General features: G+C 41.1%; 1 protein-coding gene and 1 long non-coding RNA gene across 8 annotated transcripts in view; one reads left to right on the forward strand and one right to left on the reverse strand.

The window, feature by feature from the left end:
- The window catches only part of NRG3 (neuregulin 3), a 1,236,567-nt gene that overhangs the window by 1,204,938 nt on the left and 4,009 nt on the right, over positions 1-27,620 (forward strand). For 2 of the 7 annotated variants that reach the window (XM_025285164.3, XM_025285166.3), the window contains exons 7-9: positions 17,214-17,341; positions 21,682-21,855; positions 27,497-27,568. In XM_025285164.3, the coding sequence (XP_025140949.1) occupies positions 17,214-17,341; positions 21,682-21,855; positions 27,497-27,568 (374 nt within the window). The remainder of the gene's footprint in view (positions 1-17,213; positions 17,342-21,681; positions 21,856-27,496; positions 27,569-27,620) is intronic. The other 5 variants (XM_025285168.3, XM_044942383.2, XM_025285169.3 and 2 more) reach the window with 3 other exon arrangements.
- LOC112584745 overlaps positions 22,197-27,620 on the reverse strand; it is a 186,809-nt gene continuing 181,385 nt past the window's right edge. Inside the window, exon 4 of the long non-coding RNA XR_006550877.2 lies at positions 22,197-23,064. This is a non-coding gene — a long non-coding RNA (uncharacterized LOC112584745). The remainder of the gene's footprint in view (positions 23,065-27,620) is intronic.

Raw genomic sequence — 27,620 nt, forward strand, 5'->3', positions numbered from 1 at the left:
TGAAGTTCTATCACAGCCTCACCACTGCGGGCATTCATTTCTACTGCGTGGACGGACACAGGTAACCCAGGCACACTGCAATCCTTAGGAGGGAAAATTTCTTACTTTGCTTACCATATCAGGCAAATTTGTCTTTATTTTATCTTGGAGCCCAGGTTAACTACTTGATATTCTTTGCAAATTGTAATGTTTAACAAATGAATTGGCTGTGTCTGGCATTCCCTTGAGTTCATTAAACATTCATGGGGAAGGGTTTCACTGTACAGTCATTGAACAAGATGTGAAAGACCACTCCAGTGAAGCAGCATGATATCCTGGCAACACAAGACTCAGAAGCTGCAGAACTAGACCTGGAAGTACCTTGGAAGCACTCAGCCCCATGCCATCAGTTACAAAGGGAGCACTTGTGACTCAGAGAGATGATCTGACCTCATTCCCTGCGTCCCTGGTGAGAGAGAAAGAGACAGAACTGGGATTGGAGTTAAAACGTCCAGACCAGTCAAGGGAGTGAAACTTCTCAGCACCTAGTCCAGGGATTAGAAACAGAAGTCATCAAAAGAGAGAAGATCTATCCTTCTCTCTTAAAATCAAGAAAAAACTATACATTAGTGAAAAGTAAAGGAACAAAGAAGACCCCTTCCCATAGATTTTCAATTCCCATCTTAGGAAAGACAAGTTTGTGGAGATAACATTCAGTGAGAAAGAACTGGAAGACAATATTTGCATGCTAAAGGAGAATAATAAAAATTTAAACCCTTGATAATTGGTATTGATAACTGGAAGAGAGAAGCATTTATTCTGTTTTGATAATTGGTAGAGAGAGTCTACCAATATTTTCTGGATAATTTTTTGATGATTGGTAGAGAGAGGCATTTATTCTGTAATGCATTTTGAACACTTTTCCATACTGGGCACTACACAGAGAGCTTAAACAGGAGAGATTGAACATGATTTCCAGGAGCTCTTGCCAAAGCCTTTGACTGTGTGGATCACAATAAACTGTGGGATGGGAATACCAGACCACCTGACCTGCCTCTTGAGAAATGTGTATGCAGTTCAGGAAGCAACAGTTAAACTGGACATGGAACAACAGACTACTTCCAAATAGGAAAAGGAGTATGTCAAGGCTGCATATTGTTATCCTGCTTATTTAACTCATATGCAGAGTACATCATGAGAAACGCTCGGCTGGAGGAAGCACAAGCTGGAATTGAGATTGTTGGGAGAAGTATCAATAACCTCAGATGAGGTTATGCAGATGATACCACCCTTGTGGCAGAAAGTGAAGAAGAACTAAAGAGCCTCTTGATGAAAGTGAAAGAGGAGAGTGAGAAAGTTGGCTTAAAGCTCAACCTTCAGAAAACTAAGATCATGGCATCCAGTCCCATCACTTCATGGCAAATAGATGGAGAAACAGTGGAAACAGTGGCTGACTTTATTTTTTGGGGCTCCAGAATCACTTCAGATGGTGATTGCAAGCATTAAATTAAAAGACGCTTACTCCTTGGAAGGAAAGTTATGACCAAACTAGATAGCATATTGAAAAGCAGAGATATTACTTTGTCAACAAAGGTCCATCTAGTCAAGGCTATGGTTTTTCCAGTAGTCATGTATGGATGTGAGAGTTGCACTATAAAGAAAGCTGAGCACCAAAGAATTGATGCTTTTGAACTGTGGTGTTGGAGAAGACTCTTGAGAGTCTGTCCCTTGGACTGCAAGGAGATCCAACCAGTCCATCCTAAAGTAGATCAGTCCTGGGTGTTCATTGGAAGGACTGATGTTGAAGCTGAAACTCCAATACTTTGGCCACCTCATGAGAAGAGCTGACTCATTTGAAAAGACCCTGATTCTGGAAAAGATTGAGGGCAGAAGGAGAAGGGGACGACAGAGGATGAAATGGTTGGATGGCATCACTGACTCAATGAACATGAGTTTGGGTCAACTCCGGGAGTTGGTGATGGACAGGGAGGCCTGCTGTGCTACAGTTCATGGATTTGCAGAGTCGGGACGACTGAATGACTGAAATGACTGACATGGGCTAGTGGTAGAAACAAATATGTAAGCATTACCTTTTTAAATAATGTGGATATATTAAGTCAAATTACTATCAAGTAATGGAAAAGGGCATCTAAAATTGAATATGGGAATCTGCAAAGCCTTCCCTGAAGTAGGTGACGTTTACACTGAGTCTTGAGACTGAGTTGAAGTGCATCAGATAGTTTGATAGGAGCTGGTCAGAAGAGGTGATTTCTTTGCATTGTGAATTGAAGCTAATTGTCAACAGTTCTAGTATAAAACCTGATCTCTTATTTTAAATATCAAATTCTAAGTTACAGATTTGCTGTCGATTCTTAATATTCACCTGTGGATTCAAATATGTATTAAACATTTCATAAGGACCAGGGATATAATGGTGACCGAAAATGACAGTGTTCCTGCTTTCAAGGAGCTTACTGATGACTGTCGGTGATAGATTTTAATCGAAGAATGCCACAAACAAATGTGCCAAGGCCTACGGCCAATAGTGAACTGAGCTATGAGAACTTACAGAAGGCAGAAGCGGGAGATAGCCTGGCGGGAGGAAGATCTAAGCGCTCTCTGAGTGGAGCGTGCTCAGTTCCCCTGATTGGAGCAGGCGCCTGGATGAGGCGAGATGGTGGAGGGTGGGGGACTGGGGTCGGGAGGCGCACTCGCTGTGCCGGGTGTCTGGAATGATGTCTAGCTCTGTTATTCCTCTTCAGTGGAATGTGTTAACGTCTGGCAGCAGTTATTGCAGTTCTTCCAGCTCTGGTGCATGGTGCGAACATTCTTAAAATAACCACAACTGTTGAGTTGTTTTTAATTACTCATATTTAGAGATCCAGATGAAACCCTGCTCTAAAACACGTCATAACCACTCAGTCTCACCATCTTCTGGGCTCACAAGTCAGGTTTGCAATAAAGAACTTTTTGATACAGACCTAGATGAGCTCAGAGCAAGGTGGAGACAAGACCTTGAAAACCGTAGAAACCATTTAACAATACACTCCTTCCTGTCTTTATTGCCTGGGATCCCAGACCAGGCGATTATCAACGCTGTCAACATTGCTTTCCAACACAGACACAGCTTTCACTTAACCTTCTGACTCCGCCTACTTGAAGGGGACAGACCTGGAAAGAGCCGTATCTTCCTCAGCTTTTGATATGCTTCTACTTCATCTGACAGGTCTGTCGATTTCAGGGCACCACTAACAGCGTGCTAGGAGCAAGACAGGTGATGGTGCGAACATCGGCAGGCATCCTCAGCACCCGGCAGCATCTCCACAAGGAGGGCTTTCAGAGAAGCCCGTCAGGATGGGTGCTTCCCCTTGGAATACGGTACTGCCTGGGGTCTAAGTGGGCTTCTGAAAGAAAAGCAGTTGAGTTCATGCTGAAAGGATCAGTGAATGGTCTGTCCCATCTTCTCTTTCATGATTAGAGACATTTTGTACATTTGTACAAATGGAGTTTTAACAAAGCATGTTTATATACACAGGAAGTCAAGATCTAAGTACAGGGAAAAAACATAGAATCAACTGCCGTATTTTGTAACATTGTATAGAAATGTTAAGGTGAGAGAGCCAGGCAGGCCGCTGGCCTGGGCACTTGAACTTCACTGGGGATGCCATCAGATGAAGGAGATAAAATTTTGCCCATTTTAACTCCTCGCAGGGAGGAACTGTACACATTTTGGAAGGAACCATAACAAATGCTGTAGGCACAAGTATAAAATGTCAAAGGCGATCATCCTGGTCAGTTAAGCTCCCCTTAAGGAGAGTTTGTGCAGACTCTTGTTGACTGAGTGGGTTTTACACCTTCCCTACAGCTGAGCTACTCCGGAAACTAAAATAAAAATGAATACTGCCTTTGTCTCTAAATTACTATTATTATTATTATTATTGATGTGTATATTTTGCTTAAGTTAAAAAAAAATTAAGTGGAGTTTATTTTTTAGGACGGTTTTAGATGTACTGAAAAGTTGCAAAGTTAGTAGAGAAATTTCCAATATACGCTGTACCCCGGTTCCCTTATTACTAACATTGTACATTGATATGGGACATTTGTTCAATTAATGAACTCATACTATGTATGTTATTATCTCAAATCCATGGTTTTTCAGAAGTCCTTAGTTTTTACTTAATTGCTGCTTCTGCTCCAAGGCCCGATGCAGGAACCATATTGCATTTACTTGTGATCTCTTTAGCTTCCTCTTGGCTGTAACGGTTTGTCAAAGTTCTCTTATTTTAATGAGGCTGATAGTTTTTAAGTCAAGTATTTTTTAGGATGCTCCTTTCTCTACTGGAATATTTTCAATGTCTTTCTCAAGATTAGATTGGCGTTATGGGGTTTTGTGAGAAAGACAATAAGGTACAGTGCCAATTTCTTCACAGCCTATCAAAAGTGCATCCTATCAGTATGATTTGTCACTTAAAAAATATTTCTTTATTTATTTGGCTGTTCCAGGTCTTAGTGATGACACGCAGGATCTTTCACTGTGGTATGTGGGCTTGGGCTCAGTAGTCACAGCTTGCAGGCTTAGCTTCCCCGTTATGTGGAATCTCAGTTCCCTGACCAGGGATCGAACCTGCATCCCCTGCATTGGAAGGTGGATTCCCAACCACTGGACCACCAGTGAAGTCCCAATATGTCACTGTTGATGATTTCTTTTGTCATATACAGTGGTAAATGTCAGACATTTCCACTGTGATGTTAATCCTTCTTGCCCCTCACTTTCTACAGAGTTCTGTTTGGAAGGCAGCAATCATGTGTAGCCTACATTTAAGGAGTGGAGAGCTGTGCTCACCCTTGTGAAGGCAGAGTAGCCACATAAATTATTTGGGACTCTACTGCAAACGGTTTGTCTTTTCACCTTCAATCATTTCTTGAGGGAAATGATCTTCCTGTGGGTGAGATCAGGCTCTGGTCGAGTCTCTTTTCACTGAAAAGTAGACAGTTTATAATGGAGAGCACTCTGCACACATTTCCGAATGGTTATTTTCTCCTTCTCTCATCAGAAATATGAGTTTTTTTTTTTTTTTTTTGGTTCTTTGTTGTGAGAATCTGGTTTAGTCCTGGAGGTTGAACTCATGAAAGTGTGAGAGCAGTCCCTAACTGCAGCCCTCAGATAATTTTTACTTTCCCTCTAGTCCACATGCAAGTTTCCAAAAGTTATTAAAATTGCCACTTAAGTGTCCCTACCCAGTAGTTTCTGGCAGATTCTCCCACAGGTAAGCTTATTACTAATCAGAGTTCTTGGCTTCCCTTGCTCACCCCCTGAAGGGGAGGGGACAGGGGTGAACTGGTTCCTCACATGGGGCAAGTATGGGGTGGGTCCAGGGGTCAGGCTAGAAGGATGACTTAGGTGGACACTGGGTGGTGCTGTATTCAGGGATCATGCCTAGTATCCTGCTATTATCCTGGGCATCTCAGAAGCAGCAGTTGGGTTTTTGGTATTTTTCTATGTGGTTCCTAATTTGCTCCAACTGTGCAGTGTTGTTGTTGTTGTTAAGTAGCTCAGTTGTGTCTGACTCTTTGCAACCCCATGGCCTGCAGCACACCATGTCCTTCACTATCTCCCAGAGTTTACCTAAACTCATATCCATTGAGTCAATGATACTATCCAAATATTTCATCCTCTGTCTCCCTCTTACCCTCCTGCCTTCAATCTTTCCAGCATCAGGGTCTTTTCCAATGAGTCAGTTCTTCCCTTCAAGTGGCTTAAGTATTAGAACTTCAGCAACAGACCTTCCAATGAATCTTCAGGGTTGATTTCCTTTAGGATTGACTGGTTTGATCGGCTTCCTGTCCAAGGACTCTCAAGAGTCTTCTCCAGTACCACAGTTCATAAACATCAATTCTTCAGTGCTCAGCCTTCTTTGTGGTCCATCTCTCACATTGGTACGTGACTACTGGAAAAAGCATAGCTTTGATTATATGGACCTTTGTTGGCAAAGTGATATCTCTGCTTTTTCATACACTGTCTAGTTTTGTCATAGATTTTCTTCCAAGAAACAAGTGTCTTTTAATTTCATGGCTGCTGTCACCATCCACAGTGATTTTGAAGCCCAAGAAAATAAAATCTGTCACTCTTTCCATTTTCCCCCCATCTATTTGCCATGAAGAGATAGGACCAGATGCCATGATCTTAGTTTTTTGAATGTTGAGTTTTAAGCCAGCCTTTTCACTCTCCTCTTTCACCTTCATCAAAAGGCTCTTTAGTTCTTCTTTGCTTTCTGCCATAAGGGTGGGGTCCTCTGCATATCTGAGGTTATTGATATTTCTCTTGGCAATCTTGATTCCAGCTTGTGATCATCCAGCCTGGCATTTCACATGATGTACTCTCTACATATGTTAAATAAGCAAGGTGACAACATACAACCTTGACATACTCCTTTCCCAATTTGGAACCAGTCTGTTGTTCCATATCCAGTTCTAACTGTTTCTTCTTGACTCAAAAACAGGTTTCTCAGGAGGCAGGTCAGGTGGTCTGGTATTACTATCTCTTTAAGAATTATCCACAGCTGTGATTTACACAGTCAAAGGCTTTAGCATAGTCAGTGAAGCAGAAATAGATGTGTTTCTGGAATCCATTTGCTTTTTCAAATGGATGTTGGCAATTTGATCTCTGGTTTCTCTGCCTTTTCTAAATCCAGCTTGTACGTCTGGAAGTTGTTGGTTCACGTAGATTGAAGCCTAGCCTGAAGGATTTTGAGTGTGACCTTGTTAGCATGTGAAATGAGTGCAATTGTGAGGTAGTTTGAATATTCTTTGGCATTGCCCTTTGAGAATTGAATGAAAACTGACCTTTTCCAGTCCTGTGACCACTGCTGAGTTTTCCAAATTTGCTGGCATATTGAGTGTAGCACTTTCAAAGCATCTTCTTTTAGGATTTGAAATAGCTCAACTGGAATTCCATCATCTCCACTAGCTTTGTTTGTATTAATGCTTCCTAAGACCCATTCAACTTTATACTCCAAGATGTGTGACTCTAGGTGAGTGACCACACCATTGTGGTTATCTGGGTCATTAAGACCTTTTTGTACAGTTCTTCTGTGTATTCTTGCCACTGCTTCTTTACCTCTTCTGCTTCTGTTAGGTCCTTACTATTTCTGTCCTTTATTGTGCTCTTTTCACATCAAATGTTCCCTTGGCATCTCTAATTTTCTTGAAGAGATCTCCAGTCTTTCCCATTCTATTGTTCTCCTCAATTTCTTTGTATTGTTCACTTAAGAAGGCTTTCTTATGTTTCCTTGCTATTTGGAACTCGGCATTCAGATGGGTATATCTTCCCCTCCGCCCTTTTTTTTTTTTTTCATTTTTTTACCTTTCACTTCTCTTCTTTCCTTAGCTATTTGTAAGTCCTCCTCAGGCAACCATTTTGCCTTGATGCATTTCTTTTCCTTGGCGATGGTTTTGGTTACCATCTCTTGTACAGTGTTATGGACCTTTGTCCATAGTTTTTTGGGCACTCTAGATCTAATTCCTTCAATCTATTTGTCATTTCTACTGTATAATCATAAGGATTTGATTTACGTTATACCTGAATGGCCTAATGGTTTTCCTTACCTTCTTCAATTTGTCTGAATTTCACAATAAGGAGTTCATGATTTGAGCCACAGTTAGCTCCCAGTCTTGTTTTTGCTGACAATATAGAGCTTCTCCATTTTCAGCTGCAAGGAATATAATCAATCTGATTTTGGTATTGACCATCTGTGATGTCCATGTGTAGAGTCATCTCGTGTCGTTGCAAGAGAGTGTTTGCTATGATCTGTGAGTTCTCTTGGGAAAACTCTGTTAGCCTTTGTCCTGCTTCATTTTGTGCTCTAAGGCCAAACTTGCCTGTTATTCCAGGTATCTCTTGACTTCCTACTTTTTCATTCCAGTCCCCTATGATGAAAAGAACATCTTTTTTGGTTTTAGTTCTAGAAGGTCTCGTGGGTCTTCATAGAGCTGTTCAGTTTCAGCTTCTTCAGCATTAGTGGTTGGGCCATAGACTTGGATTACTGTGATTATGAATGGTTTGCCTTGGAAATGAATCAAGATCATTCTGTCGTTTTTGAGATCGTGCCCAAGTACTGCATTTCAGATAGTTTTGTTGTCTATGAGGGCTACTACTTTTCTTCTACAGGATTCTTGTTCACAGTTGTAGATGAAATGGTTATCTGTATTAAATTCACCCATTCTGGTCCATTTTAATTCACTGATTTCTAAAATGTCAGTGTTCACTCTTGCCATCTCCTGTTTGACCACTTCCAATTTACCTTGATTGTTGGACCTAACAGCCCAGGTTCCTATGCAATATGGAACTTTATTTCCATATTGGACTGGACTTTATTTTCACCACCAGACACATTCACAACTGGTCATCACTTCTGCTGTGGTTCAGCCTCTTCATTCTTTTTGGAGCTATTTCTCTGCTCTTCTCCAGTAGCATATTGGACACCTACTAACGTGGTGTGTGTGTGTGTGTGTGTGTTGGAGAGGTTCATCTTTCAGTGTTGTATCTTTTTGCCTTTTCATACTGTTTATGAGGTTTCAAGGTATGAAGGCTGAAGTGGTTTGCATGTATGTAGTTATTTTTAGTCCCTTTTAGATTCTTTGTGTTTTGTTGCTGGAGGAGATGTTTGTCCAGGTTCAAACACTTCAGCAAGGTGTCCCAGGACCCAGCCAGTCTTATTTCCTGCCTTGAGTGATTCTACAGCTCTTTTTCTTAAGGGTTAAGAGACTGAAGGTCTCCTCTGAAACTTCTTCTTGTTGGAAAGGGGCCACAGACCCTCGTCTACCTGAGAGGCATATGATTCCTTTGCTGACTGTTCCAAAGACCTCTAGGGGCCTGGGATACCCTCCACTAGAATGGGTTGAATTCTCTGAGACATCATGACCCTTACTTGAAACTGTTGGAGCCTAGAAGATAGAAGCTTAATGAAAAGGTTAAACAAACAAGGGACAAGAAGGAGAATAACAACAGCCACTAAACACCCTAGATGATGTCGGCTGCTCTGTTGACCAGACAGTGGAGGCAATATCATCCTTGCCAAAGTTGTGAAGCCATTCTGCTTGGGTGTATACTTCCTTTGTTTGGATGCGCACAAGACAGCTTGTGGTATTTTAGTTCCCTGATCAGGGATTAAATCCCAGGGCCATGGCAGTAGAAGCATGGAGTTCTTTCCACTGGACCACCAAGGGATTCCCTTTATTTCCTTAATGTTAACTTCTACCTGTCCTGTAGCATTGGTCCAGGTGCAGGAAGTGTTAGGTATTACACAAGTTCGACCTTGTTCTGCCAGAAGATAATCTAGGGCTAGATGACTGTCAAGAACCACAGTAGTCAAAAGAAGCAAGAGAGGTCTTAAGTCCTGTCAAGGCCTGCTCTGTCTATTTCATCATATAACCAAGCTGTATGGTGAGATTTTTCAGTGTCATTTCATGACAGGAAAAGCCTTCCCTTGGAGCTGCCAGAGTATCACCAGCCCTGCCCTGCTAAGATCCTTCCTAGTGCTCTTTGGGTCTGGTGGTGAGCCAGAGTGATCCTGTTATAGATAATTCCTCTAGCCCTAGAGTGCACTCTATGAAGTGGACATTATCAATCCATTTATAGGCCATGCTGATAAATGGGTTTTCTTGCCATTCTTCCCTAGTTAGCAGGGCTAGTAATATGGACAGTCGATAGGAGGAGCTTTTCTGCGGTGGAGTATTTCCCTTAACCCAAGCACAAAGAACTACTTCCCTGGCAAGAGGGGCTGAGCAAAGCAGAACACAGCAGCAAGAATGGCACAGAGAAGTTAAGCCAGCGTTCTTCATAGCTGTAGATGGTGCCTGTCTTTGGGGTGGGCTTATCTCAGATTTGTCACTGGCTCACGGACGGGTTGTTCTGCTTATGTAACCGTCCTGGTCTTTGGAGGTAAAAGCTTTAGGTTGGACAAATGTACCCAACTGTCAATAGATATCCCTTGCAGTTTGATGCAGCTGGAGTTGCTTCGATTCCCTTATAGGGGCCCTTCCATTTTGGCAATAATTGGTCTTCAGGGGACCCCTTTTTCTCAGGTTTTAAGGAGGACTTGGTCCTCATGGTTAATTTGTGAAGAAACTGTCCCCTTCCATTGTATTTTTAGTGGGAGCTGGCTGTGCCTTGTGGGCACAGTCCTGGATTGCTTTTGAACTTGCCCTCAATTAATAATGTATCTCGGGTCTGTCTCACCTCATCATCTAGAAGAATGTCAGTAGAAAGAAAAGGATAGGTAACTGCAAATGGGCTAAGCCTCAGATCACTCCTGAGGGCTACCTGGACCTGGAGGAGTGCTATAGAAAGCTAGTTGTTCCAGGGTTCATGATTCTCTTGGCAGAGCTTTGCTAAGGTTTTCTTTAATGTATGGTTGATTTTCTCTACCTTCCCTGAAGACTAGGGGTGCAAGAGATATGGAGCTTGTTGGCTATTCCTAGGGCCACAGTAAGCTCGTGTGTAATTCTGGCCATAAAAGAGAGTCCATTATCCCTCTGCAGGGACTTTGGAAATCCACACTAAGGGGTTCTGTCTTTCAAAAGGAACTTACAGACTTCAATAGGCTTTTCAGAACAGGTGCGGAAAGCTTCAACCCAAACTGTGAAAGTAATAGCAAATGCCAGAAGCTACTCATATCCTAATTGTGGGGGCATTTGGATGAAATCTAACTGCCCAGTCTTTTCCTGGGTATTCCCCTTGGTATTGAATTGGCCTGAGTAATGAAGAGGGGATTAGATGGTTCTGTGAGTTATAACAGGCACATAAATCATAGAAAGCATTTCTTGTATTCAGTTCAGTCACTCAGTCATGTCCAACTCTTTGTGACCCCATGAATCAGAGCATGCCAGGCCTGCCTGTCCATCACCAACTCCCAGAGTTCACGCAAACTCATGTCCATCGAGTCGGTGATGCCATCCAGCCATCTCATCCTCTATCATCCCCTTTTCCTCCTGCCCCCGATCCCTTCCAGCATCAGAGTCTTTTCCAATGAATCAACTCTTCACATGAGGTGGCCAAAGTACTGGAGTTTCAGCTTTAGCATCATTCCTTCCAAAGAACACTCAGGGCTGATCTCCTTTAGAATGGACTAGTTGGATCTCCTTGTAGTCCAAGGGACTCTCAAGAGTCTTCTCCAACACCACAGTTCAAAAGCATCAATTCTTCGGCACTCAGCTTTCTTCATAGTCCAACTCTAACATCCATACATGACCACTGGAAAAACCATAGCCTGACTAGACGGACCTTTGTTGGCAAAGTAATGTCTCTGCTTTTCAATATGCTATCTAGGGTGGTCATAACTTTCCTTCCAAGGAGTAAGCGTCTTTTAATTTCATGGCTGCAGTCACCATCTGCAGTGATTTTGGAGCCCCCAAAATAAAGTCTGACACTGTTTCCCCTGTTTCCCCATTTATTTGCCATGAAGTGATGGGACCAGATGCCATGATCTTCGTTTTTGAATGTTGAGCTTTAAGCCAACTTTTTCACTCTCCTCTTTCACTTTCATCAAGAGGCTTTTTAGTTCCTCTTCACTTTCTGCCATAAGGGTGGTGTCATCTGCATATCTGAGGTTATTTGGTATTTCTCCCAGAAATCTTGATTCCAGCTTGTGCTTCTTCCAGCCCAGCATTTCTCATGATGTACTCTGCATATAAGTTAAATAAGCAGGGTGACAATATACAGCCTTGATGTACTCCTTTTCCTATTTGGAGCCAGTCTGTTGTTCCATGTCCAGTTCTAACTGTTGCTTCCTGACCTGCATATAGGTTTCTCAAGAGGCAGGTCAGGTGGTCTGGTATTCCCATCTCTTTCAGGATTTTCCACAGTTTATTGTGATCCACACAGTCAAAGGCTTTGGCATAGTCAATAAAGCAGAAGTAGATGTTTTTCTGGAACTCTCTTGCTTTTTCAATGATCCAGCAGACGTATTACTGTTCTTTTAATCCCCTTTCCTAAAATAGTCTTTGACATCAAGCCCCATAGTACATGCCTCCTATAGTGGGTGGCGTCGTGTAAGCTCTTAGTGAGTTTTCATCACTGGGCCTCAGGGGTCAGAATGTTATCCTTCTTTCTATAAAGGATAGAAGTCTGTGTTTCACTTCTCGCAGCCCCATTTCTCAGCATTTTTCTTTTCCTGTGGGGAATACGGGGGAAGGCTAGGGAGGTCAGGGGGCCAATCACTAGAGCCATACCTTGTTCAGGTTCCTGAAGTTGGGCTGCCTTTTTGCAGTCTGTGATCAGCTTTGGTGTTTCCTTGGCTCACATTAGGTCCATCCCTAATGGCCCCTACAGTTGATGACTGCTACCTGGGTCAGGAGTTGCACTGCTTCTAAAAGATCCAGAATAAAATCTATATGTTTTATGAGAGAATTTATATCAGTCAAGCTTTCTCTTTCCTTCCAAATGGTGGCATGAACATATAGTACATGGAATTCATATTAGAGTCAGCAAAAATATTTAACTTTGTATCCTTCCCTAATTGAAAGCTCTCATTAATGCAGCTAGCTTAGCCTTTTAGGCTGATGTCTGACCAGTGTTCTTGGCCTCTTTAATCAATAGAAATTGATAAGAGGCCAGAGGAGATTGAGACAGTGTTTTATGAGGATTTGTGCTACCACAGGAGGGAGTGAAAACAAGTGACAGGTTCCCTTGCTCGCACCCTGAGGTGGGGTGAGCTGGTTCCATACATGGGGTAAGGGTAGGGAGTGGGTCCTGGGGTGAGCTTAGGTGCTCTGCCCATCCCCTTGGTGGGGCTTGTGCAAGGATCATGCGTGGTATCCTGCTTTTATTCTGGATGTCTCAGAAGTGGAAGTTGGGTTTTGGCGTTTTATATCTTATTCATAATTTGCCCCAACTGCCCATGCATGCAGTTATATTTAGTCCCTTAGGTTGTTTGTGTTGTTGCATCACCTCAAGCAACAGGCAGTGAAGGATCCCATGTCCAGCCTGTCTTAAGCTGATCTTGACTGATTCTCTGTATTCATTTCTCTCTCCAGATTTTGGAATTCTGTTTTGCCCTGTACTCTGATGGATATAAGAATAGGCATTGATTTTGTGTGTTCACCTTTTTTTTTCTTTCTTATTTTAAGGACAGGAATGATGATTTTTAAGCTAGTTGTCAGAACTGAAAAACGGAATCTGTCTATAAATTCATTTGAACCAATATATATGGAATATTAGTTTGAATGATTGCCAAGTTATTAGGTTTTTTGTGTTCCCTCTTGTCTCAACCAACCTTGGATAGGGATACCAGCAATTTAAACCTGCATCTTAGGTTACATGCAGCCACTGAAATGAAAATGATTCTCAAAAAAGCTACAAGAGAAAGAGCCACAATGATAAATTTTGGAGGCAAATTTGTGTTAATGGACCAAAATAGTATCATTGGAAGCAATGATATTGTATAGTATAACAATAATATAAGCGTCTGAAAGAAAAGATTTAAAACTTAATATCTATTATGAATGTTATGTGGAGAAGGCAATGGCAAGCCACTCCAGTACTCTTGCCTGGAAAATCCCATGGATGGAGAAGCCTCGTAAGCTGCAGTCCATGGGGTCGCTACAAGTCGGACGCGACTGAGCGACTTCACTTTCACTTTTCACTTTCACGCAATGGAGAAGGAAATGGCAACCCACTCCAGTGTTCTTGCCTGGAGAATCCCAGGGATGGTGGAGCCTTGTGGGCTGCCGTCTATGGGGTCGCACAGAGTCGGACACGACTGACGCAACTTAGCAGCAGCAGGAATGTTATGAATAAGGAGAACAAGTAAGAGGTTGATTCCATTCGAGCCTTTTTTTGCCAGATTTTGAATAAGGCCCTCTAGCTCTCATGATCAAAAGTCTCAGTCAAGGCAGAGGCTCTGAACTAACAGACCCAAACTTGAATTAGGATTGACATAAATTGTATTTTTTAAAAAGAAACGGGCTGCTGACTTTTAATGATTTGGCAGTTTCTCTAGAAACTCTTGACCTTGCTAGAAACACTGGCCCAGGTCACCTACTGATAGCCCTCTACAGAGACAGCACAGAAGCTTCAGTTTGCCACAGATGTCTCCAGACACTTTAACCTCTGTCTATAGCTGAGCCTTCTCAGCACCTGAGTTTGTCTTATAAAGCAATTTTTTAGAAGTTGGGAGGAAAAAAAATCCTATTAGATCTTTTATAGAATTTGAAAATCAGGTAGAAATTCAGGATGATTTTACCTTTCAATAGCATATTGATTCAGTTCAATTTTCCATGGATGGTTTATGATAAGCAACTTTAATTAGTCAGCAAAGAAGTACATGTGAAAGTACTTCCATCGTATTTTGTATCTTTGTAATTTTGGGGTTGCTGTAAACAACCACCTTTTCCAACTTATCTCCATATCTTCTTTTTGTTCTATGTCAGCTCAACCATTTTGCAAGAACTCTTAATAGCTTCTCTTAAGTCCATTTTGTAGAATTCATATTTTGATTCAAGATGTGGTCATTATTAACATGCTGTGGTTTATTTTGGAAGTACTTAAAAATAGAGATTTTGAACATAAAGTTATATAACCTTGACAATTTTCCTAGTTTTCATAGCCCATACCTGCCAATATACTTTTTCCCAAGGATAACACCTTAATAGTTTGTGTTTTTTCCCCATCTGCATCCTATGGGGTTGTGTGCACACACAGAAACACATGTATCAACAGGTCATTTCAGCTGCTCAGTTGTGTCTGACTCTTTGTGACCCCATGGACTGCAGCACACCAGGCCTCTCTGCCCATCACCAACTCCCAGAGTTGACCCAAACTCATGTCCATTGAGTTGGTGATGCCATCCAATCATCTCATCCTCTGTCGTCCCCTTCTCCTCCTGCCCTCAATCTTTCCCAGCATCAAGATCTTTTCAAATGAGTCAGCTCTCCACATCAGGTGGCCAAAGTATTGGAGTTTAAACTTCAACATCAGTCCTTCCAATGGATATTCAGGACTGATTTCCTTTAGGATGGACTGGTTGGATCTCCTTGCAGTCCAAGCGACTCTCAAGAGTCTTCTCCAACACCACAGTTCAAAAGCATCGATTCTTGAGTGCTCAGCTTTCTTCACAGTCCAACTCTCACATCCATACATGACTACTGGAAAAACCATAGCCTTGACTAGACAGACCTTTGTTGGCAAAGTAATGTCTCTGCTTTTTAAAATGCTGTCTAGGTTGGTCATAACTTTCCTTCCAAGGAGTAAGCGTCTTTTGATTTCATGGCTGCAATCACCATCTGCAGTGACTTTGTAGTCCAAAAAAATAAAGTCTGTCACTGTTTCCATTGCTCTATTTGCCATGAATTGATGGGACTGGATGCCATGATCTTAGTTTTCTGAATGTTGAGCTTTAGGCCAATTTCCTCACTCTCCTCTTTCACTTTCATCAAGAGGCTCTTTAGTTCTTCACTTTCTGCCATAAGGGTGGTGTCATCTGCATATCTGAGGTTATTGATATTTCTCCTGGCAATCTTGATTCCAGCTTGTGTTTCCTCCAACTCAGCGTTTCTCATGATGAACTCTGCATATAAGTTAAATAAGCAGGGTGACAATATACAGCTTTGACATACTCCTTTTCCTATTTGGAACCAGTCTGTTGTTCCATGTCCAGTTCTAACTGTTGGTTCCTGACCTGCATACAGATGTCTCAAGAGTCAGGTCAGGTGGTCTGGTATTCCCATCTCTTTAAGAATTTTCCAGAGTTTGTGATTCACACAGTCAAAGGCTTTTGCATGTACATACAAAATCTATACATATGTAGATACACACACAAAACTAAATATGTTCATATATAAACACATACATACACTTAGATATATATCTATATCTGTTTACTACATTTCTGTCATTTACACAAGTGAATTCATATTATGCATACTTCTTGTACCCTGATTTTATTCTCTTCAATGGCTGTATGTATTCATTTGCGGCCATTTCTCTTGTTTCCAATTGCTTCTCTTTAGTGTCTGTTTTCTGATTTGTTATTAAAAATTGTACCAGTGACGTGCTCTAGTGATTATACAGTTAATGATGGGAATCCCTAGAAGTAGTAGTCTCCATCTAAGAGTAGGGTGATTAAAATTTTGGAACATTTTGCCAATCTTTACCCCAGCAAGTTAGCAACAAATCTTATTTTTCTTGAATCTTTGTGTTAGTTTAGGATGTACTCCTGAAATTTAACATGCCTTATCTGATTTTCCTCTCTTTACATGAGTTCAGTTATGTACCTTTTCATATATGTATTCTGCAGATATATACTTTTTATGGGAAATTCTACATTTACAAGTGAGTATCTGGATTTCAAAATCTCTTCTTTGGTTATTAGCATTCAAAAAATGTCATTTCTCAACATAGTTTCCATTGGAGCTTCCAGAAAAGAAACCTGCTATTCCTTGTTGCTTGTTCAAGTGCAAGTGCCCAGGGAATGTTAAACTTGACAACTGCTGCCTGGTTGAGATGCTAAGCAGTATTTCTCTAGGGGCAAAGTTTTTCTTAATGTGCCATAACTATACGGTTTCCTCTAGGCTACTGTGCCTTGTGATATGTCATCGTCAAAGGTGAAACCAAGGGTTAATAACTATAAAGAATAAACTGTTTGCACACGTCTGTTATTAGACATGGTAATTACCTGGTTACAGGATGAAAGGGAAACACTGGAGAGTGGTGGGCAGATACTCTAAATCATCTTTCATAATTCTCAGAATTATCAAAAACTTCTGTTTTGAACTTCACTCATTTAGTCAGCATTTATTGAATAAGCCAGCATTTATTGAATCCCTATTGTTAGTAATAGAACAACAAGTTAATTTTTTGATAAAATGTACATTGAATTAAAAAATCCTTTTATTAATGTAAATAATATTCTATATCAACTATAATAAAAAATACTGGTGGTTTTGGCTTAAAGGCATAGTGTGCCATGGGTAAAAATTGAAATGAAAAGATAGGATTCTAATGTGGAAAACCCTGTTGAATGGACCTCATCTAATCACAAAGAGTTTGGGGAGTAAAAGGTTGAGAGCATTGTGAGAAATGGGATGAAAATGATGTCTTTATCATTCTCCTGACCAAGTGTCCAGTGGAAATGTTACTGGTAAGTTCCAGTAACTTTTTGATACCCAGCTATAGTGTCAGAGGCCCTCCTCTCATAACGTCTCCTCCAGCTCAACTCTTTGCATGTGATTTCCCACAGTATTCAACGGCGGAAAGGCATCCTGTGACTGCATTGGAGAAAATGATGGAGTCAAGTTTTGCCGGCCCCCAGTCATTCCCAGAGGTCCCTTCTCCCGACAGAGGAAGCCAATCTGTCAAACACCACAGGTAAAGGCAGCTACATCGAGGTGGGAATGGGCGTGTTGACACAGAGTGTGATGCTGGACAGCACACGCCAAGGAACAGCAGCGTGTTTCAGGAGAGGTGATCACCCCTGCTTCTCCTCTAGTTGCCCATGGCATGGATGCGCAGGCAGCTCACAGCAGGCAGAGAGACCTGTACGCAGCAGTGCACCTAGAAGAAGCCTAAAGGGACTTATGAACAATACCCGTCAAGGCTGCAGACACAGACCAGTGAATGAAACAATTGCTACCTGAAAAATCATTAAAAACATGGTTTTTCCTAGCCTGCCTTATCACTGCAGATTTAATGACTCATTCTTCCCTAGGCAGCTGATAGCACATGTTCCAGATCTTCACACATAGTTCTCATGGGGCAAGAATCCTGCTAAATCTTCTCTTGGTTTAATATTAGATCTTCCATTATCAGTGGAGTGGGACTTTTTTTTTTTACATGCTGACCATAAAATTGGCTATTTGGGGAAGAAAGCCAAAAATAAAGTTATCTTACAAAAGTTTTCAATTTTATAGCATTCTGAGGCTGAGTACATTCTCAGCATCTTCTAGTCACATGCTATGTTTATATATAAGGAATCTGGAACTCCAAAAATTGAAAGCTTTGTTCTAAGGTGCCAACAGTTGAGACCTGCTAGAATAGACATTATGTACATCCAAAAATACATTGTCAATCTTTGAGGAAGTTGTCCAAAGATTTAAGCTTTCTTTTCTTAGTAGGAAGTACAGTGTTAAAAAAATTTTCTTAAATTATAAAGAGAATAAATATTTTTTTAAATGAAAAAGGTAAAAAAAAAAAGAAGTTGTTTCCAGCAATGAAAGAAAAATGTTGTTGACCCTTGGTTTTCACATATCTGGGCCACATTTTGGAAATGACTATGAGAGAAGAATGCATTGTTCAAGGAAGCTAACTTCTCTCCCACCTCTGAAGGAGTCCCTCCAAAAGAGTTTACTGATGCTGGCCACATTTACTATGGGATTTTCATGTCACTCTGGATACTAATCATTGGTACTCGATGGTGATTTTTATTCTTAATCTACATGAGTAGAGACTGAGATATTAAGGGTTTGCTAAGTTTAAAAAGAAAGGGTTAAATATTTTCAACACAGGATGAAATATGTTTGGCCACTGCATAACTGCTTTAGCTACTGAGTACAACTTTTGGTTTATATCAGTAGAGGAATTTACAAATATTTCCCTATGAAAAGAGCATTTTAAGTTCACTGGACTTAATGGATGTTCTTCAATTAGGAAATTAGATACAAAATTATCAGCCTTTTAGAAGACATTTTTTTTTTCCAAAAGCGTATTTCCCTCTGCAGATTGTAATCCATGTTAAAGCAGTATTTCATCCAGTCAAGTAAAATAAAGTATAATGTTAAGTATTATATTATGTCATACATGTTTTAAAGTTGATAGGATAAAGAATGACAGCTTCTAATGTATTTGACCTGCAGATAATCCTGTCCCTATTTTTGTCTGTTGATACACCCCCTCCTAAACTTGGCTTCTACTATGGCTTCTGGGAATCACTCACAGGTCAAATAAGGAACTCTCTAAAAGACCTTCTTTTTTGTTTGGTTCAATGACACTGCAGTATTTGTTGGCATGCATTGTGTCCTGATAGACCGGCAAGGGTTGATTTATAAAGTGCTTTTAGAACTTTGTAAATTATAGTTCAATATATCATAGCTTTTGTTTTGTAAAACATGCAGCAGATTTAAACGTTTTTGTGATTGATAACCTAGTCACTGATTTATACATCCTGCAAACTGCTCCATGACTTCCTGAATGCCACTGGGTTTTAAAGCTTGAATAGTGGATTGATCAATAGGTGTAGAACTGTTTTTAAGATGGGTTACTAGTTCATACCCATAGACTCTGTTGTTGTGCCATTTTGGCTAGCTATGAATAATTCATTTCTTTTGGTGTACTGCAAATCTGACTCATTGGGATAACTCATTTATGAAACAAAAGCTATTAATTCAAAGCCATTATTTCTCATGTTTAGTCCAACACCCCCTTCTTTACTTTAAAGAAGCAATCTATTATGTCATGTCATACTTAGTGCATTAATTTTGGCAATATAACTCATTTATAGCCAGGACATATATAGGTTTTTTAAAGTAAAATAATTCCAGGGTTTTCAGTGATTAGTATGAGCCTTTGAGTTGTCATTTTGAGCAGAGGAGTTGGGGAACTCATTGTGTTGAGCACCTACCAAGTGCCAGATTTCCTACTAAATGCTACATATTTGAGCTCTTTAATCCCCACAGCAATACTATGAAAATACCTCAACACATGCACCATGTCTAGGCGTTACCTTTTTCTGCCCTGCTTAGTGCACTAAAACGGGCAGCACCTTCTCTTCCTTTGGACTTCTGTTGTCTCACTGCGATGCGCAGCCAAGTGAGGGAAGGGCAGGGCCAGTGAGGTCCTGGCACTCCTGCCCCTCCCTCCCCGCCTGGTGGCCTTAGCTACGGCCCTCCTCTGGGGGTCACAGCACCTGCCAGGTGGCCTCTTCTTACAACCATTCTCTCTCTTCAGTCAGGTAACTGCTCCTTGCCCCCTGTCCTTTCATTAACAAGGATGGTAACAGCCTCCCATTGTTACCAGCCCTTAAGTACAGTAGTGTCCTGTTGTGTCTTCTTTTTTTCTCCCCTCAAACAGTGAACACACATTTGTAAACAGCAAAATCTTCCCAAATGATCCAATTTCTGGTGCCACTTATTTCCCTCCAGGACTCTGTATCATGCTGCTAATAACATACAGACCCAATGCAGCTAATTCTAGCATCCAAGCCCGAGTGCTCTGTGAACTTCACAGTTGCCACCGGACAGTGTATATAGAAACTGGAAGGCAGAGAAACGAATCGGTTATTATGCAGCTCCTTAAACTTGCTGGCTTGGTGACCCAGCTAGCTGTCCCTTGTTAAGCATTTTAGGATTCAACACATTAGAAATATTATGCTGAAGAATGAAATTGTAATAACCATGTTAGGTAAAATCTGGTATTTGCACAAACTCAGGAAGTTAGGGATAGGCTTGACAAATATGAAGTTCTAAAGTGTGGTCGCTTTCCCTAGCCAAACCCAGGAAGGTGGCTACTAGCACTCATATGTCAGGTTTTCAAATCATGACCCTAAATATTAATAACATAGGAGAGGTTTTGTATTTATTAAGTTGAAATACCAGTAATGTTGGTAGGGGGAAAAGTTATGGAACTCCATATAATGTAGTAATATGGGTAAAGTTCCTTTGGGGGAATGGTTCCTTTAGAACTTGATGGCATATTGAAATTTTGAAAATGTTTTTGCTCTGTGCATGGTTTTATTGCTATTTTCAAAGTTAAATGAGAATGTAACACAAACATTCTAAACTATCTTACAGGAATCTCAAGGAATGTTTATACAGGAACAGAGTTCTTACACTTCACACGGTAGTAGGGAAAATTCAGTGGCGTGGAAAGAGGAATAGATATGGATGGAATTAGTAATGTGGCAAAGTAGTAAGTGATTCCTGTAGAGAGTCTAGTTCTTTATTTACTATAATCTATGTAGGGATCTTACCTGAGGTATATCTCATGTATGCTATTTGCCCCTTGATGGCATCTGATAACATATGGTTATTTGGCTGTTTGGATGTATAAATCAAATGAAATATATGATCAGACATTTATTAAAAGCAAACTCAAAGGGTTGATATGGGAGTATATAAAGTCATGTGTGACTCTTTTGAAAATTGTAAAACACTATATAATTTAAATAATCTTTCATTCAATAAAAATGTTAGGAAAAGGAAGCCTCAAAAGAAAAATAATTTAGGTTCTCAGGATTTATGAACATTTGAGATTGTGAACTGGAAAAGTAAATAACATATATTTTAAGGAAACAATGGCAATTAAAATAAGGCTTGTTTGTTCTACCACTAACACCATTGACATTTTCCCCTTAAGGCTTCTTGGGTTTAGTTCTTGTCACCGTTTAATAACAAGACCACTTTTATTTCTATTAGAGGCCCTGCTGGAGCATGGATGACGAGGGAGGATGGGAATCAGGAGCTGGAGCATTCTTTAAGCTCCAGACGGGAATGCCAGAAACAGAGGAACTGAACATCTCTTCTTCTTAGTCTGTCCAAAGATAAACTAGATTCAGCACCTTTTGATCCCTCCTAGCCAATATCTTGCAGACATGGATGGAACCTGCCCTAGAACTCTGAGGATCTGGGGTGCAAATATAGTGCTTGAAGAATCTGAGCAGCCACCTGTGAGGAAATGACTATGATCAACTTATTTGTTGGTTTTCTTTCCACCAGCAGGACCCTCTCCTCTTGCTGCAGTCCAGGGCAAAGGAGTGGTATGCTCCATAGGAATGCCTTCAGAAGGACACCCCCATCACCCCGAAGTAGGCTGGGTGGACTCGTGGGACCAGCATATCAGCAACTGGAGGAATCAAAGATCCCAGACCAGGATACGATACCTTGCCAAGGGTAGGTCTTAAGAGCAATGGAATTTAGGGCGGGTGAATGCTAGAGTCTTTAATGTTCCTTGGGGTTTTATTCACTGATTTCCATCACTAATTGGCTATTTATGCTTGCTTCCGTCTTTGTTCCACAAAAGAATAGATAAACTATAAAGAATAGATAAAATGGAAGTAGATATTTGGGAAATGTTAGATGGAAAAGAAACATAACATTAAGAAGTATATAGATATCTAGACTATGTTTTAGTGAAGTTTCTAAAATAACTGGGAATGTGTCTTTGACTTTAAAAACTAGGGATTTCTTAGGAGGACAAAAGTATTCCTTCATCCTTAGGTTTGGGGGGGAGAAAAGGACTTAATTCTCTAATGACTATTGTGGAAAATACCATAAGCAGTTACCGGTAATACAGAAGTAGCATCTGCTCCATAGAGCATTCTTGAACGTGCCTCAGCCAATGCTGACAGCATATTGTCAAGGCACGACTAGCTGAACTCAGATCTCTAGTTTCACTCACAGTGCAGGGGTGGAAAACTGGGCTTGGGACTCAGTGGCTGTTGCCCATCCTTGCGGTGCAAAAAGTGCCCCTTCCTGTGAGTGGGCATGGACCTGCATGGGGCTCATAGAATGGTGAGTGGAGTGGAGAGTGAATTTTAGACACCACTTACCTAACTGACATAAGCTATCCAACCAAAGATGGCTGCCCTTATCAAAACTGACAAGCTGGATTACTCCTTGTTTGAATTTGAGAAAGTTTTTATCATTTAAGCTTATGTTTTCTAGTCTATAAATTGAACAATATAGTACCAGCCATCCTGAGGATTGTCAGGCAGATTAAAAAGAAATTACATGTGTCAAGAGCTTGTGCCTGACACATAGTAAGCAGAGAAGGGGTACTTGTATTTATTGCCATGGGAACAATTAAAGTATTACTCCTAATTTCAAGAGCAATGCAATCAGGGTTTACTTCAGAAAGTCTAAGAATCCATTCCCTCACTCGAGCCTGTTTCCTGTTGCATCCAGTTTTCTTCTCTCTCTCTGAATAAGCCAGGCTACATTTCTTTGGTCTGGGTGATTTTTCTACCCAGTCTGTAGCAAGTTGAAAGTCAAAGCAGGTTTGAGGTCCCAGATCCTTAACTTTGTCTTTCCCTCTGGGCAAGATACACATGCAACAGTGCCGTGTCTGACAAATCTCAGCAACAGATTTCTGTAGGACGACTAGAAGATAAGAAATAAATAGCCTGTGTCTCAATTTTGTAATTGTGAAGCAATTCCAATTGTACTGTAAAATATATCGATACAGGTCTGGGGTAAGATTTACAGATTCAACATAATAGCTAAGTTGTCCAAAATACATAATACAAGTTTCAGGAAGCAGTTTGCATCTCTATTTGCCTCATGGCTGGAAAAGGGGCTTGCATTAGCCTATAGTTAATTATGTTTCATAATTATTTTTCTTCTTCAGTCACTAATAATGTCTGTTACTTAGGTATTCCCCCCAACCCTCTCCCCACTGCCCCGGGATGAATGTTAGAGTGAGAAGGAGTGAGGTGAAGTCAAGCTCAGAGATGTTGTGAGTGAACAGAGAACCCAGTCCATGCTTTCTTTCCTCTGCTGGGCACTACCATGGCTATCATTCCGAATGTACCAGTAAGAGGCTGCTCTGTGACAGGCATAGTGTTGAACCACAAATCTCCAAGGGCCCAGAGATTTCCAGGGCATGTTCAGGCACTGTTTTGCTTTTTAACTCCTGGGGGACTTAACACTTATCCTGCCTGGTGGAGGTTTTGTGTTGGTTCAACGGTCATTGGGTTTGGAATATTCTCTTCAATTGGCTGGCCACATGCATTTTCCAATGTGATATGCACCCAGTGTTGATAAATGATGACTCTAAGTCACTGTGTGCTCAGCACAATGAATCTCAAGGAGCAATCTCATTCTCAGTTCTTGAGAACGGCTATTTCCCACTCCTGGGGGACTGACCATCTCACCGGACTGGAAATGGAATTGGTAATAGAATTTCACAGCTAAAAGCCTTCTTCAAATCTGGCCCTTGCCTGGAGGGGGAGTGAATGAGTTTATAAGCGCCGTCAGCCATCTGCTGCTTGCTCCTGAAGCACATGGGCACTGTCTGCTACTTAGACTGCAATGTATATGATGTCTGTCCTTGGCACTAACTTCAGCCCAGCTTGAACCCAGTGTCTGACTTGGTGAAGCCTGAGGAGGGAGTCAGGTGGAAAGGAGTTTCTTCAAGAGCCTTTCCCCTGATCAGTGGCTTGGTGTCGACTATGGCTAGTGGCTCACAAAGCTCTGAACTGCGTTATGTCAGGCCAATCAAACTGATGGATTCATATACTAAACGGAAAGAGCGAGAATCACAAGAGACTGCTACCTTCAAAGTAGAAGGGATCTGAAACATACTCATCATCCATCTCACTTAAATAGCAACTTCACAAACTTATATTCAGTTATTCTTCAGGAAGTTTAGAGATGAATGCATGAAAGATAAAATAATTTCAATGGTGAACCCAAAGATGAGATATCCCATGTAAAAGAACCATTGAATAACCAGCCTTTCTGACTCAGTAAACCACAAAACCAGGAAAGGAACGTGAAGAAAAATCTCAGTCATGAATGGCAATGTATACATGTGGAATCTCTAATCGTATGGCTCCAGAGGGAAAATGAGATTCCTTCAATTTACTCTGTTCATTCTAATGCCATATGCACCAAGAACTGGGTTCTAGAGTCCTCTGGGGAAACACATATTTCTTAGCCTGACCCTTGAATTCCTGGGAATCAAACAAAATGACTAATTGTTGAAATCTTCCCTCTTTAAAAGGAGGCTTTGTTCACATAGCTACAAAGGAAATGGCACATGCGCTTACTTTGCCGAGGGATCATCGGAAGAAAGGCAATCCAAACTGGTAGTTTAGAGTCAATGAATGATGTGCTTATGGATAGAATGTGACAGTCACTGACTATGATGGAATGCAGAATTATGAGTATCTTCTAATCAAGAATCACATCTAGAAATTTAACTTAAACTTCTGGAGAGTAGTGCCACCTCCTACTCAAAGACCAGTGGTAGAACACTCGCAGCAACTCTAGGAAGAAAGGGAGGACCACCAGTGTGCCTCTACTGATTCATGCAGAGGCATCACTTCAGCGAGTCCTCAGAGCAGCCCCCAGGTCAGCATTACAACCTGGCAGCTTTAATCAGTGAGAGAATTAAAGTGAGGCTTCCGTGTTTGTCTAAGACTCCAGAGCATGTAATGGTGGTGGAAATTGAAATCTTTTCTGATCCAAAACAAAGTCACATTTTTGGAGAGTTCTAATAATTTAAAGTACACCTTCATGTTAGGGCAGCATTTTAGATTTAGTTGTTGCCAGCGTGTGACCCATACCTGGCTTGTGAGATGATGCAGAAGTCAACTGCAGTTCCTTTCTCATCTATCAGATGCTCTTTAGTCACTAAGTCATATTCAACTCTTTGTGACTCCATGGACTATAGCCTGCCAGGCTCCTCTGTCCATGGGATTTTCCATGCAATAATACTGGAGTGGGTTGCCATTTCCTTCTCCAGGGGATCTTCCTGACTCAGGGATGGAACCCAGGTCTCCTGCATTGGCAGGAGGATTCTTTACCACCGAGCCACCCAGGGCAGCCCGCAAGCATATTAGAAGACAGCTCCAAGTCTGGCTTGAATTGCCTTTGATTACTTCTTAGTCATGTCACATTGTAGACTTGTTAAAGTGTCAGTTGACTAAATCCTATAAGATATTTACACCTTTAGCCATCATTTTTACAAATATGTTCAGATCCAGGTATTAAGAATTGGCATCTGTCACCACTCCTTTTCAACCTGTTAGATTCTACTCATGGATATACTCTGATGATATCCATGTGAAAGATGATTTTATCCTAATAAAATTTCTTGGCCCTGTGCCATTGGTGAATCTGACAGCAGACATTCTGTACCTTCATACACATTGATGGTGCTAAGAAAAGAACACAGAACCCTTAAAGTTGGCACCTTCCTTCTTGTTGAAATTGATTCATTGATCAGAAACTTTAGGTTCAGATTTTCAGTGATATAACACTAAGGAGAAAGGAGTAAGATCCCCTAGGGAATTCCCTTCTATGGGCCTATATAGTTTGTGCAAGTAAAGATTTTACATCCCAAAAAAGGCTGGGATGCACCTTGAGATGCCCACTCATGAACGGAGGAGCCTGGTAGGCTGCAGTCCATGGGGTCGTGAAGAGTCAGACATGACTGAGTGACTTCACTTTCACTTTTCACTTTCCTGCACTGGAGAAGGCAATGGCAACCCACTCCAGTGTTCTTGCCTGGAGAATCCCAGGGATGGGGGAACCTGGTGGGCTATCATCTATGGGGTCACACAGAATTGGACACGACTGACGTGACTTAGCCACAGCAGTAACAAAATAAGACAACATAGGTTTAACTGCTTTCTCTGCTGCTTACCAAGAGTATAATTTGGGGCAAGTCATTTGGGTATTCCTTAGTCCAGTTTTTTCATCCATTATATGGTAATAATAATAAACCACACAGTGTTATAAATCAATAATTAGAGGTGAAAGTGCCTTTTGAAAGCTGTGTGTGAATGGTAGCTCTTGTTGTGTTAACTAGGATATTAAGAGAGTGTTTACCTTGGAGATCTGGTCATGTAGTCCTGTGTCCATTCCATCAAAATTTATTGATTGCCATCTCCATGTTGGGCACAGTGAGAGAGGATGGAACTGCAACCTAAAGCCATTCCTCATCTTTTTATGCTGTCTGGCAGAAAGACAGAGCTCTAAATTTCTCCGATCTTGTCTTTACAATGAAGGCTTCTATTTAGTATGCAACACACTTCATTGCAATTATTCTTTCCGTGTATAAACATGATTTTTATTTACATTATAATGTAAGACAAAGGGAATGAGATTTATTATCCTGAGGGTGAATATGTTTAGATTATGCTTAAATTTTAATTTAAGGTTAAGATTAAGTAAAAATAATTGAGAAATAGGATAAATACTACTGTTCATTTCTGTGAATCTACCATATCTCAGCTCCAATCTTTGGCTTTAGAGAGTTCAGAAGCAATGGATAATTCACCAGCTCTGAACAACCAAGAAGGGGACCAGCTAGATTCTGGCATATTAAATGACTTGGAATGTCATGATGGCATTCTGGACAAGCCATTGTCACGCACCCATAAACTACCTTACTTGGCTCCCAAAACCATGTGAGGAACATTATTAGCTTGATTGAGGCCCCATGGAACTTCCCGCATGTTCTTGGGCAGACAGGGGAATTGTATGCCTCTCATCCCATCTTTTAGGCTCTATAAACTGGCAGGAAGGGGGGTCCTATAGAACAGAGTCCACTGGAAATTGGACTTGGTCTCCCTAAAGTCAGTGTGAAGCAGAGAAACTTAGGACTGTAGTATTTTGATGCTGAAGAGTGGGCTTCCTGACTGCCTCCACCTAGGGTGGCCACAAGGAGTCTACTGGACTAAACCAGGGCTGAGAGGGTGGTCAGGTTGATGGAGTTGGAGTAATGCCATTATGGGTTTCCTGTTTGTCACTATGGAAGGGCCACACTCTTACCTGCTCAATCCCCATTTACTTTGTATTCTAGGATAGAGGTCAGGAAGACTATATCCCACCTGCCTATACAGCTGTGGTGTGTTGAAAGATCCCTGGACTTAAAGTAAGAAGATCTGGGTTTGAGTCTCAGTTTGTCACTTATTTTCTGTGTGACC

Source organism: Bubalus bubalis, chromosome 4 (genome assembly GCF_019923935.1).
Source record: "Bubalus bubalis isolate 160015118507 breed Murrah chromosome 4, NDDB_SH_1, whole genome shotgun sequence".
Taxonomy (NCBI): domain Eukaryota; kingdom Metazoa; phylum Chordata; class Mammalia; order Artiodactyla; family Bovidae; genus Bubalus; species Bubalus bubalis.